This window comes from Marmota monax, unplaced genomic scaffold (genome assembly GCF_021218885.2).
Source record: "Marmota monax isolate L192 unplaced genomic scaffold, Marmota_monax_Labrador192_F-V1.1 WCK01_AAM20220418_F8-fsc00284, whole genome shotgun sequence".
Lineage (NCBI taxonomy): Eukaryota > Metazoa > Chordata > Mammalia > Rodentia > Sciuridae > Marmota > Marmota monax.
The window spans coordinates 830,874-844,725 of NW_026694275.1; the positions used below are offsets into that span (position 1 = coordinate 830,874).

The 13,852-nt window shown below is 34.4% G+C and overlaps 1 protein-coding gene across 1 annotated transcript in view; it reads left to right on the top strand.

The window, feature by feature from the left end:
• Positions 1 to 13,852, top strand: part of Tex11 (testis expressed 11) — a 271,569-nt gene that overhangs the window by 93,657 nt on the left and 164,060 nt on the right. Inside the window, exons 9-10 of the mRNA XM_046467052.2 lie at positions 11,160 to 11,241; positions 13,586 to 13,664. Of these exons, the coding sequence (XP_046323008.2) occupies positions 11,160 to 11,241; positions 13,586 to 13,664 (161 nt within the window). The remainder of the gene's footprint in view (positions 1 to 11,159; positions 11,242 to 13,585; positions 13,665 to 13,852) is intronic.

The window sequence follows — 13,852 nt, forward strand, 5'->3', positions numbered from 1 at the left end:
ATTTCAAATTTACAGAAAAGTTGAAAGAACAAAAATAGTTCAAATAACATCTCTGTATATTTTACCCAGGTTCACCTGTTATAAATATTTTGCAAGCTTATGAGGTACTCGCCTTCCCTTTCCTTCTTCCTTCCCTCTCCTCTCCCCAACTTCTTTCTCTCTATATCTCCTCAATAATGAATTTTCATTTTTCCTCTGATGAAATATTTAGTCTAGCTGGGTATTGTGGTACATGCCTGCAATCTCAGTGACCCAGAAGGCTAAGGTGGGAGGATCAAGAGTTCAAGGCCAGCCTCAGCAATTTACTGAAACCTATCTCAAAATTTAAAAAAAAAAATTAAAATAAAAGGAACAAGGATGTATCTCAGTAGTAAAGCACCCCTGGATTCAATCCCTAGTACCAAAAAAATAAAAATAAAAAACCCAAAAAGATCAGGATCAGGTATTGCATTTATCTGTCATGTCTCTTTAGTCTCCTGTAATCAAAACTGGAACTTTCCACAGCTTTTCTTTGAGTGTTGTGTCATTGACCATTTGGAAAAATACAGTAGATTCCATCTTGTTTTAACTGAAAGTTCTTCATTTAGAGTTTATCTGATGTTTCCTCATGATTAAATTCAAATCATGCATTCCTAGCTATATTGCTACATAAGTGGTGCTATGTCCCTTCTCAGAGCTTCACATCTCGAGGCATATGATGCTCATCTGCTCCTCATTGTGATGATAATATTGATCAGCTAGTCAAAGGTGTTGTCCAGTTTCCTCACTACATACTTACTATTTTTCCCTTGCAAGTAAAGAACAGTTAATTAGGGAAATCAATGTATCATACATGTTTTGCTTTTTATTAAAATTTTTGTTTAGAGTTAGCATTCTTGTTTGAACCAGTCTTTAGTATGATTGTTGCCAAATGATTATTTCCTAACTTCAGTACTTCCTCCACTTTGCACTCAGAAATCTATAAGCATAACCTCTCCCTTCTATTCCATTCCTATTTACTTAATATTATTTACTTATTTGTATATTATCAGTTTGGATTTTTGTCTACTTTTTCATTGATCTATAATTCAATGATGATATCCTTAATCATCTTTTAATGGTTTTGTTAAGGTATAATTGACATACAATAAACTATGTATTTATTGTATAAAATTTGATGACTTTTGGCATTCATACATACTTGTGAAACAATCATCACAATCAAGAAGGTAGTCATCCTTCAGTATCCCTGGGGGATTGATCCTAGACTTTCATAAAAATACCAAAATCTGTGGATGCTCAAATCCATTATATAAAATAGCATAGTATTTTCATGGAACCTATGTACATCCTCCATATACTTTAAATCATCTCTAAATTACTTAAAATACTGAATAAAATGTAAATGCTATATAAATAGGTTATACTATACTGTTTAGGGAATAATGATAAGAAAAATGTCTGTACCTATTCAGGACAGATGTAAATTTTTCAAATTTTTTATCCATGCTTGGTTGAATCTGCGGATTTCATACCTCTAGATATGGAGAGATGGCTGTATATATAACATTCCCCAAATTTCCTCATGTCTTTTTATTACCTTTCCCTCACATCCTTCCCCAGGCAACCACTGATATGCTTTCATTTTGTAGAGTCATATATAAATAGAATCACAGAGAATATACTCTTTTTTATGGCTTCTTTTTAAATGTTTATTTATTTTTTTTTTTAGTTATAGTTAGATACAATATCTTTATTTATTTATATGTGGTGCTGAGGATGGAACCCAGGGCCTCGCACATGCTAGGCGAGTGCTTTACCACTGAGCTACAGCCCCAGCCCCTTATGGCTTCTTTACTGAGCAAAATTATTCTGAGATTCATTCAAAGTTTTTTTTTTCCTTGTTGATGAATAGAATCCAAATTTATGTCTCTAGATTGACTTTATCTTATATTAATATAACTATTTCAGCTTTCTTATGATATCATGGTGTATCTTGTTTCGTCATTTTACCTGTTTATGACTTTTCATTTATTTAATTTTTTTTTGTTTACTATGCTCAAGATGAGCACAGGGCCTAGAGCATGTTAGGAAAAATCTCTTTTTTGTGTGTGTGGCACTGGGGATTGAAACCAGGATCTTGTGTATGGGAAACAAGCACTCTACCAACTGAGGTATATCCCCAGATCTTTGTATTTTCATTTAAATTGCATTTCTTTGGAGCTGCAAATAGTTGTAATCTACTCCTTTACCCAATCTGACAATCTCTAGTTTTTAACTGTGATGTTCAGAATATACAGATTCAATGTGATTACTGATATTTTTAAGTTTCTGTCTATGATCTCATCTTATTATTTATTTTCTTCTTGTCTTATCATTCTTTATTCTCCCTCCCCCTCTTTTTTTTCCTTTTTGGAATTATTTGAGTATCTATTGTATTTATTTTATTGATTTTTTTTTGTATGATAGACTTCTTGAACTTATATGATAGACCTCTTATTTGTCTTATCTAAGGTACACTTACAGTTTTTCTAGCATAATCTTTATGGTTTTATTGTCATGTATTTTACATTTCATTTTATAAAACTACAATACTATCTTATTATTTTGTTTAAATACTAATTTTCTTTTTAAAGACATATAAATAATAAGGAAAAAAATCTTATTTATTTCCATCAGTAGTTACCATTTCAAGTGATTTTTATTTCTTTTTCTACATTCAAATTCTATCTTGCGTTATGCTTATTTTTATGTTATTTTTGTTTGAGGCAGGATATTGCATCCACCTATATCAAAAAATATTTAAAAAATAAATAAAAATAAAATATTTTTAAATTTTAAAAGTGTTATTTTTCTTATGTTACTTTTCTCCTTGAACAACATTATATTATTCAGGGTTCTTCAGAGAATCAGAAGCAATGATTTTGTGTGTGTGTGTGTGTGTATAGAATGGGGAGAGATGGAACAGGGAGAAAGAGAGAAAAGGGGAGACTTTGTTCTATGGAAATGGCTGCGTGACTTTGGAGGCAAGTCTACAGGGTAAGTCAGCAAGGTGGAAACCTAGGAGAGCTGCTGGTGTAGTTCTGAAGGCTGTCAGGCTCAAGACCTGGGAAAAGTGAAGATTTCAGTTAAACTCTGAAGGTAAGAAAAAGCTGATATCTTAGTTTGAAGGCCGTCTGTCAGGAAGAGTTCTCTCTTGTTTGGGGGGAGAGTCAGCCCTTTAATTCTACTCAGCTCTTTTTTTTAAAAAAAATTTATACCTTTATTTATTTATTTTTATGTGGTGCTGCGGATCGAACCCAGGGCCTTGCACATGCTAGACAAACGCCCTACCACTGAGCCACAATCCCAGCCTCTCTACTCAGCTTTTTAACTGATCAACTAAGATACACTCAAATTATAAAGGTGATCTGCCTTACACAGTCTAACGATGTAAAATTTAGTCTCATACAGAAATGCCCAGAATAATTTTTGACCAAATATCTGGGTACTCAGTGGCCCCATCAAGTTGACAATATTAACCATCACAGAGATCTAATGTTTCTTGTAATGCTGGTCTCCTGTTAGATGAGGGTTTTCAACATTTCAAACATATGTTTGAAAGTGTCCTTATGTCACATTCTTTTAAAAAATGTTTTAGGGATGGGGGGATAGCTCAATGGTAGTGCCTGCCCAACGTCCATAAAGCTCTGGATACTATCTTCAGCACCACAAAAATTAATTGATTGATTAAAATGTTGTAGGAATTTTTATTTTGAAATAATTATAAATTCATAAGATATTACACAAATAATACCAAGAAAAAAGTGAATAAAATGAAAACAATGATGGTTAAGATTCTGAAAATAAATTTAACTCTCCCATAAAAATAATTCAAAAGAGGTCCTATGTACCCTTCACCAAATTTCCTTTTAATAGTTACTTGCTATATAACTATATGAAAAACAGTAAATTGACATTGGCACAAGGTGTGTTATATAGTTCTATGTCATTTTATCCCATGTGAGGATTCATGTAATTATCACTGCAGTTAAGATCCAGAACTATTTCATTACCCAAAGATCTCTCTCATGCTCTTTCTTTATATTTATACACATATTTGTTCCCTCCAACCATTGCCCGTCAGCCCTAGCAGCCAGTGTTCTATTCTTCATGTCTATAATTTTTCATTTCAAGGATGTTATATAAAATTCTGGGCTTGTTGGCTCATCTGTAATCCCATCAACCCAGGAGGCTCAGTTAAAAAGATTGTAAATTGGAGGCCAGCCTGGGCAATTTAGTGAGACCCTCTCTCAAAATAAAATACGAGAAATGACTAGGGCTGTAACCCAGTGGTACAGTGCCCCTGGGTTTAATTCCTGATACAGAAAAAACAAACAACCCCCCTGCAATATTATAAAACAAAATCATACACTATATGACCTTTTGAAATTGGCTTTTATTTACACCCAAGGTTTCAATACTTTTTGGGGGCGGAGTACCAGAGTTTGAACTCAGGAGCACTCGGCCACTGAGCCACATCCCCAGCCCTATTTTGTATCTATTTAGAGACATAGTCTCACTGAGTTGCTTAGCTGAGGCTGGCTTTGAACTCACAATCCTCCTGCCTCAGCCTCCAGAGCCACTGGGATTACAGGTGTGTGCCACCACGCCTGGCATCCAAGGTGTCAAAATATACAAATACATCAATAGTTGATGGCTTTTTATTGTTTGAGTAATGCATATTAAAGGTGCAACACAGTTTAACTGTTCACCTACACCTATTAAAGAATTTTATGTTTCATAAGTGTTGGCTATTAGAAATTAAACTGCTATGAACATTTTTTATGGGTTTTTGTATGGACATAAATTTTCTATGTGTGTATGTGTCTGTCTCTCATTACTAGTGATTGAACCCAGGAGTGATTGACCACTGAGTTATATCCTAAGCCTTTATTTATTTATTTTTATTTTGAGATACAGTCTTACTGAGTTACTTAGGGCCTTGCTAAGTTGCTGAGGATGGCCTTGAACTTGTAATTCTCCTGTCTCAGCCTTCCAAGTCACTGGGATTACAGGCATGCACCACTACACCTGGCTTGGATATAAATTTTCATTTCCCTGAGGTTAAATGCTCAGATTTGCAGTTGTTGAGCTATTTAGTTATTAAGCAATGTAAGACTCTTTTCAGAGAAGCTGTACTAGTTTGCATTTGTACCAACATTTTTTTGTGGAGGGATACCAGTGTGCCACCATGCCTGGCTGTACCAACTTTAAAAAAATTTTTTTTAGTATTTATTTTTTAGTTGTAGTTGAACACAATACCTTTATTTTACTTATTTATTTATTTATTTTTATGTGGTGCTGAGGATAGAACCCAGGGCCTTGTGCTAGGTGAGCATTCCACTGCTGAGCTTCAACCCCATCCCTTTACAACATTTTTTGAGATTTCAGTTTTTCTTCATTCTTGCTAGGACTAGGTAATCAGTATTTTTAAAAATTTTGCTTTTCTAATGTGGTAAATATTTCTTTCTTTCTTTCTTTCTTCTTCCTTCTTTTTTTTTTTTTTTTTTTGAGATGAGGTCTCACTGTGCTGCCCAGGCTGGCTTCAAAGTCCTGGGCTCAAGCAATCCTCTTGCTTCGGCCTCCCAAGTAGCAGGGACTACAGGCACATGCCACTGCCTGTGGACTTTGGTCTGAATTCCTACTTTCCTAACAAAGTGATATTGAATACCTTTTCATGGAAATCTTGATTTTTGTATATCATCTTTGGTGAAATGTATCTTCATGTTTCTTATCTGTTTTATAATTGAATTGTTCACCTTTTTACTGTCAATTTTGAGATTTCAGAATATGTTCTAGATAAGAATTCTTTGTCACTGTTTTTGTCAGCTTTTTTACTGCTGTGACTAAAGGACTTTACCAGAACAACTATAGAGGAGGAAAAGTTTATTTGAGGGCTCACCGTTTCAGAGGTCTTAGTCCATAGAAGGCTGGCTCCATTCCTCAGGGCTTGAGGTGAGACAGAAGAACATCATGGTGGGAGAGTGTGGCAGAGGAAAGCAGAGAGAGAGACTCCACTCTCCAAATGCAAATATATATCTACCAGAGCCACACCCTAATTCCCACCTCCTCCAGCTACACCCTACCACTTCAGTTACCATTGAATTAATCCCCATCAGGAGATTTATTTACAGATTGGCTTCAGACTCTTACAACCTGATCATTTTTCCTTTGAACCGTTTTGCATTGTCTCACATGTGAGCTTTTGGGGGACACCTCACATGCAAACCATAATAATCACAGATGTGATTTGAAATGTTTTCCCTGTCTATAGCTTGTGTTTTTATCCTCTGAACCATTTTTTTGGGGGGTGTACTGGGGATTGAACTCAGGGACACTTGGCCACTGAGCCACATCCCCAGCCCTATTTTGTATTTTATTTAGAAACAGAGTCTCACTGAGTTGCGTAGCACCTCACTTTTGCTGAGGCTGGCTTTGAACTCATGATCCTCCTGCCTTAGCCTCCTGAGCTGCTGGGATTACAGGTGTGTGCCACTGCACCTGGCCTCCTCTAAACCTTTTGATGAAGTTCATTTTTAAATTTTCATTTTTCCCATTTTTCATCATGCTTTTGGTAACATATCCAATCCTTCCAACAGGACTGGAAAAATATTTGCAAATTATACATCTAATAAATGTCTCTTACCCAGAATATATAAAATTCTTGCTGCTCAGTAAGAAGACAGAACAACACAAGTGAAAATTGGTGAAGGTTCAAAATAGAAATTTCTCCAAAAATATGTGCCAATGGCCAATAAACGCATGAAAAAATGTTCAACATCATTAACTAGGGAATGCAAATCAAAAGTATAGTGAGAAACAGTTTCATATGCATGACTTTATTTATTTATTTATTTATGCTGGGGATTGAACCCAGGGATTTGTGCATGCAAGACAAGCACTCTACCAACTGAGCTATACCCACAGCCCAACTTTCAGAATTGTTATTTTTCAGAATTGTTATTTTTTATTTTTCAGAATTGTTCTAGCTCTTCTGGATCTCTTGCGTTTTCATATTTTGAGGTCAGCTTGTTGTTTTATGTAAAGAAGCCATCTTGGAATTGGAATGGGCTTCTGTTGAACCTGAAGATCAATTTAGGGATTATAGCCATCTTAATAATATTAATTCTTCAAATCTAGGAAAATTTACATAGGTTTTAATTTCTTTCAATAATATCTTGTAGTTTTCAATGCATAATTTCTGCCCTTTATTTTCTTTATTGCTATATATTTTATTCTTTCTGATACTTTAAATGGAATTAATTTATTTTCTTAAGCTCATTTTTGGATTGTTGCTAGTATATAGCAATACAGCTGACTTTTCAAGAATTGATGTTATTTGTTGCAACTTTGTTAAACTTTTTTTAGCATTAATAATTTTTTATTGGATTTTTTAGGTTTTGTATATACAGGAATCGAATCATCTACAAATAGAGATCATTTTACTTCTTTCTTTCCAAACTTTTTGCCTTCTTTTTCTTAATTTCCCTGGCAAGAATATCTATTAAACTGTTGAATAGAAGTAGCAAGAGCAGATATACCTTTCTGGTTTCTGGTGTCAGGGGTAGAGCTTTCATTATTTAACTACTAAGTGTTGTGTTAGATGTGGGTTTTTTTAATAGATGCCCTTTATTAGGTTGAGGAATTCCTCTTTTTAAAAAATTTTTTTAGTTGTAGATGGACACACAATATCTCTATTTATTTTTATGTGGTGCTGAGGATCATCCCCAGTGCCTCACACATGTGAGGCAAGTGCTCTACCACTGAGCTACAGCCCCAGCCCTGAGGAATTTCTCTTTATTCCTGTTTTTTGTTGTTGTTGTTGAGACTTGAGCAACCACTGTGAGTAACAGTTTGATATTACTTGATAAAGTTGAACTTGGTCATACCCAATCAACCAACAATTTTACTCATGGGTATATACTTTAAAGGAAACTCTAGGCTTTGTGGAGAAATATACTGAATGCTAATACCATGCTACTTCATATTATCAGTTGGGTTGGAAACAATACAAATGGCCAAGGCAAAATGGGCAAATAAATTGTGATATATCCATACAACAGAAAACCACAAAATAATTATTCTTAAACTTTAGCATGTAAAAAGTATTACTTAGAATACCTATTAAAACACATTTTGCCCACGTGCAACCAGAAGAATGAGAAGTTTATACTCCATTTATGTATGATGTGTCAAAATGTGTTCTACTGTCACGTATAACTAATTAGAACAAATTTTAAAAATACCAGTTTGCTTACTTATGACCTCATTAAACAGATACTAAATTTATGTTGAAATGGAAACTTTTCATAATGCAAATTGTTGTCAGTCAGCATCCTATTATTGATATAATACCTGAGACAAATCAACTTAAAAAGATGAAAGATTTATTTTGGCTGACATTTTTAGAGGTTTCAATCCATGGTTAAGTGGCCTATTATTTTGGGGCCTGCAGAATGGTAGTACATCATGGCAGGAATGTGTGACAAGGAGGTCTATTCACCTTACGTTGCCCAAAGAACAAGGAAAGAGAGAAAGAGGAAGTAGCCAGGTTCCCAATATTTCCTTTATTGGTATGTCTCCAGTGATCTAACTTCTTCCAACTAGGTCCCATCTCTTCATTTCATCACTTCTCAATAGTACTGTAGGCTGAAGACCAAGCCTTTTAACATATGGACCTTTGGGGGACATTTTCAGATTCAAACTATAGTATTCTATAAACTATACATATATGTTTTATATATTTAGGTATGTGTATGTATATGATATGCTTTATACTAAAAAAATTATATTATTTTTAGGGCTTTCAGGTAATATGCAGACCCAAGATAGATTAAGTGTCTTTTGTGTCTAACAGATTCAAATTCAAATTTCAGCTCTATCACTTATCACGTGACTGTGGGTAAGCTATTGAAGTTATCATTTGCAAAACAGGATTCCCAATAATTACCCTGTTATGTTTGTTGTATCTGGAGCCTGTTTCTCAATAACTACTGGTTATTGAAAAGCAAACAAAAATCTAAGGAAGAAGACTGAGAAACATTGGTGATAAAAGTTACAGAGAAGACAAGATATCAATAGTAGGGAGAGAGCTGATAGATTTAACAGACAATCATTGATGACTTCTGAAAGTATAGTTTAAGGAGATAGAAATATGGACAACACAGTGCAGATGTTTATAGAAACAAAAACATGATGATACAATAAAGCATAGTGTCCATTTTTTTGGAGATTTTTTAGTAATAAAATCAGAGAAAAGTGGAATAAATTGTGTGCATATGGCATACTTAAGGAAAACAGCCTGCCAAATCTATAAGACTTATCCATCTCTGAAGGTAAAATGAATTTGAACCCAGTATACATTCTGATGTGCCTATAGGAAAAGCTATTGCTATTCTTAGGATGAGTGTTCACCAAATATCCATATGTTAATAGCTTAATCCCCAGTTTATGACAGTATTGGGAGATGGTGGAACCTTTAAGAGGTGGGGCCTAGTGGGAGGTTTCAGGTCTTTGGGGGTATGCCTTTAAAGGGGAGTGTGGAGTTGGGGTCTCTTTTCCCTTCTTTTTCTCTCTCTTTGTATCCTGGCAGTGAGGTGAACAGGCTTTTTTTTTTTTTTTTTTTCCACCATGTGCTCCCACCATGATGCTCCCCAGGCCCAAAAACAATGGGGTCAACCAACCATGGAATGAAACCTCTAAAACTGTGAGCCAAAATAAACCTTTCCTCTTTTTAAGTTGATTATCTCAAGTATTTTGTTACAGTATTAGAAAACTCACCAACACAATGGTAATGTTATAGTTGAAATTGTCAGGCTTAGTTTATTCTTTGTATTGATGTCATCTATATTTGTCAACCCTTTTATTATCAGTGCTTACTTTCCCTACCTTCCTATTCATACTTTTTTTTTTTTTTGGAAATGAGGATTGAACCTCAAATGAGGGGTGCTTAACCACTGAGCTGCATCCCCATCCCTCACCCTTTTTAAAATTTGAGACAGGGTCTCACTAAGCTGCACAGGGCCTTGCTAAGTTGCTGAGGCTAGCTTTGAACTTGAGATCCTACTGCAGCAGCCTCCCTAGTTGCTGGGATTACAGGTGTGTGTCACCATTCCTGGTTCCTCCTATTCATTCTTTTTTAAAATATTTTTTTAGTTGTTGATGGCCCTTTATTTTATTTATTAATTTATATGCAGTGCTGAGAACTGAACCCAGTGCCTCACACTTGCTAGGCAAGTGCTCTACCACTGAGCCACAACACCAGCAGCAGCCCCCCCACCCCCGTTTATTCTTTCTTTTTTTATTTTTTTCTTAGTTGTAGTTGGACACAATACCTACCTTCCTTCCTTCCTTCCTTCCTTTCTTTCTTTCGTGGTACTGAGATTCTAACCCAGCGCCTTGCACAAGCTAGGCGAATGCTCTACTGCTGAGCCACAACCCCAGCCCCATCCCCCATTCATTCTTAATGTATGAATAACTGCAATTATTTGCAGAGTATGGATCCAATGAATACAATGTTTCTGTAGAGGCTACTTGGCATTATAGAGAGGAAGGTTCTTTTCTATGGGCCTAAGCTGCACTTTTAATCTTAGCCTGTTGTGTAAAGATGTACCCTGTCAGATAAATGTAGAACCAAGAAAGAGATCACAGAGTAATTGGGGCCAGATAACAGTGACTTGGAAACATCATTCAGATAAAATTGTTACTAATGGTAAATAACACACATATATCTTGTAGAAAAGACAATATTTTTTTTCATTTCATTCTAACATTGTTTACAAAGAGCTTTACTTATTAAAGTCTCAAAAGAAAATAAATCTAAGTGATGTTTGAGGTTTTGCTTATGAAGAATATTATCTATGATTCACACAGTTTAAGAATTGACCTTGCCACTAAATATCTGTCACTCTATGGAAATGTTTGCATATTCTTTTCCTCATGTTATTTTGTTTAGATTGAATAAAATATCAGAAAATATCCTCAGGAATAGACCAGATGTTATTATATGATTTTTATGATTTTGAATTCCTTTGATCCTGAGTCATCATTCAGTGGTTGAATAAAGCAGGTAATTACTTGAAAATTGTCTTTTACATTCCAGAGTTATAATATCATTGTGGTTTCTTTGTCTAAAATAGGCACATTTAAATCCAGCTGGGCTTTTCTTAAAGATGAGAATCCTCTTGAAAGGCGAAACACCTAATGAAGAACTCCTTGAAGGTATCATCTCTGTGTATAAAGAGTACACAATTTTGAAATATCACCAATTTGTTGAAGACAAGATCTTTTGTAGTATACTAACAATAGATATAATTTGGTGGTGGCTGAGAAAGAAACTGATCACATAGGAAAGAGATTACCAACCAGGAAGAATCAGAATAAAGAATAGGTGCAAATTTAAAAGGTGGTTTTAAAAAAAAGCTGAATAAAAGCAATCAGTTTTCTTTTAGTCCAGCAGAGAATTATAGCTGCCCAAACCTTCTGAAGTTGTCTACCACCACAAAAAAAGATTACCTTTTTCTTCAGGGCCAGGGACTGAACCAAGGGCCTTTCACGTGCTAGGCAAGTGCTCTGTCACTGAGCTGAATCCTCAGCCCCAAGAATAATTTCACTTTAAGGTCTGCTTCTCATATACCTGTCTAAGAAAAAAAAATCCAAAACAAAGCAAGGTAAAGTGAAATTATTCTTTTCCTTGATTGTTTTTACTTAACTCAATTTGGAGACTGTTAGAGTGACAAAGTTTGATTAGAAATTAGGAGGGCTGGGGTTGTGGTTCAGCAGTAGAACACTTACCTCACACATGCGAGGCCCTGGGTTCGATCCTCAACACCACATAAGAATAAATAAATAAAATAGAGGTATTGTGTTCAACTACAACTAGAAGATAAATATTTTTTAAAAATTAGGAGACTTCCCTGAATCCAAGTTTTTAATATTTTAAAATAATAAAATTAATTTTTATTTTTATGTATTGAGATAATTATGAAATTTGCATTTTATAGTATTTTGTGGTAGGTGTTACACCCAGTGAGGACTGAACCCAGGGCGTGGCACACCCTAGTGCTCTATCACATCCCCAGCCCTAGTCGCTTCATTTCTTTACTAGTAAAAGTTCTGTACTCTTACAATGGTTAACATAATTACTGTCATTAGAATTTCACTGTTTTTTTTAAAATATAGAACTGGGGATTGAACCCAAATGTGCACTATCACTGAGCTATATCCCCAGCCCTTTTATTTTTCATGTGAGACAGGATCTTGATCAATTGCCCAGGCTGGTCTTGAATTTATAATCCTCTTTCCTCCACTTTGCAAGCCTCTTGGATTATAGTCATGTGCTACCATGCCAGGCTACTGATATTTTTTTATAGAAAAAAAGTGAAAATTTAAAAATATACAGTTTTTTTATTATGAAAGGATATCACATGCTCATCAAAGAAGATTTGGGAAGATACTAAAATTTCCATAGTTCTACCATCTAGAATATAAGCTTTCTAAGAACAGTGATTTTTGTGTGTTGTTTTCTGGGTTTACAGCAGCAAGACAGTGCCTGGCACAGAGAATACACATTGAATCTAAACACAGTCACTTAGCATTTTCAGTTTTTTTTCTTGTGTGTTTTACAGAATTATAATCATATAGTACATATAACCTTGTTTTCCAATTTTTCACATACTAGTCTTAGAAACATTTTTTAATCAGTGCATATTCAATTTCCCATGTTATCTTATATTCAGCAATATTAATGGTTGCATAACAGTTTAAGGCTATCGTATAGTGCATATTTGGGTTATTTTTTCTTTCTATTATTATGGTATACACTGATTTTGGGGCTGGGGTTGTGGGTCAGCAGTAGAGCGCTCACCTTGCATGTGCAAGACCCTGAGTTCGATCCTCAGCACCACATAAAAATAAATAGGTAAAATAAGGTATTATGTCCAACTACAACTAAAAAATAAATATTAAAAAATAATAATATATACTGATTTTAACATTTTTGTTCAAAAACCTTTTCCCATATTTATTTCAGATGACTTTTCAGTAGTGCAATTTCTGAAGTAATGTGAATAACAGTAATAATAACTGCCATTTATTGAGTGTAATGTTTATTAAGTGCTAGGTACATATAATTTCAATACATTGTCTTATATAGTCTTCTCAAAAAACTAAGAAATTGGTAATATATTCTCCATTTCACAGGTGACAAATCTAAGGTGCAAAAAGTTGAGTACTTTGCTTATGGTCATACAGGTGGCAAGTGATATCAAATTTAGGTTCACCTGACTTCAGATTCCAAGGTCTTAACTGTGGTGTTTTTAGCATGTAGTATTGCCAAATTGCTTTTCAAAAGGATGGTACCAGGTTCCTTTGCCTATGACACTACCTTCTTTCTAGCTTTGGATATTAGTACTTAAAAAAGATTTTTATAAATTGCTAGGCAAAATATGGTATATAGCAAACATTTAGTATGTAAATTTTGACTAGAGGAAAGGTGATGAAAATAGCTAAGTTTTCTTAAAAAAATGAAACTGATATGATGATTGTATTTTTTTCACTTTGTTAGCTGTCATGGAAATACTACATTTTGATATGTCTTTAGACTTCTGTCTGAATATTGTTAAACTGCTGATGGATCATGAAAGGTACAGAAGAATTGATTTTCCTTTTTCTAAAGTTTAACCTTTTCTGTGGTTTTCATTAACATATACTGAATATATACAGGCATATACTCATATTTTGAGAGCACAGTATTTATCATTGTGGTGAACAGTTTAGAAGATGGTACTACTTCTTTATTCAATAATAAAGTTAATTTTAAAGTGTCATATTA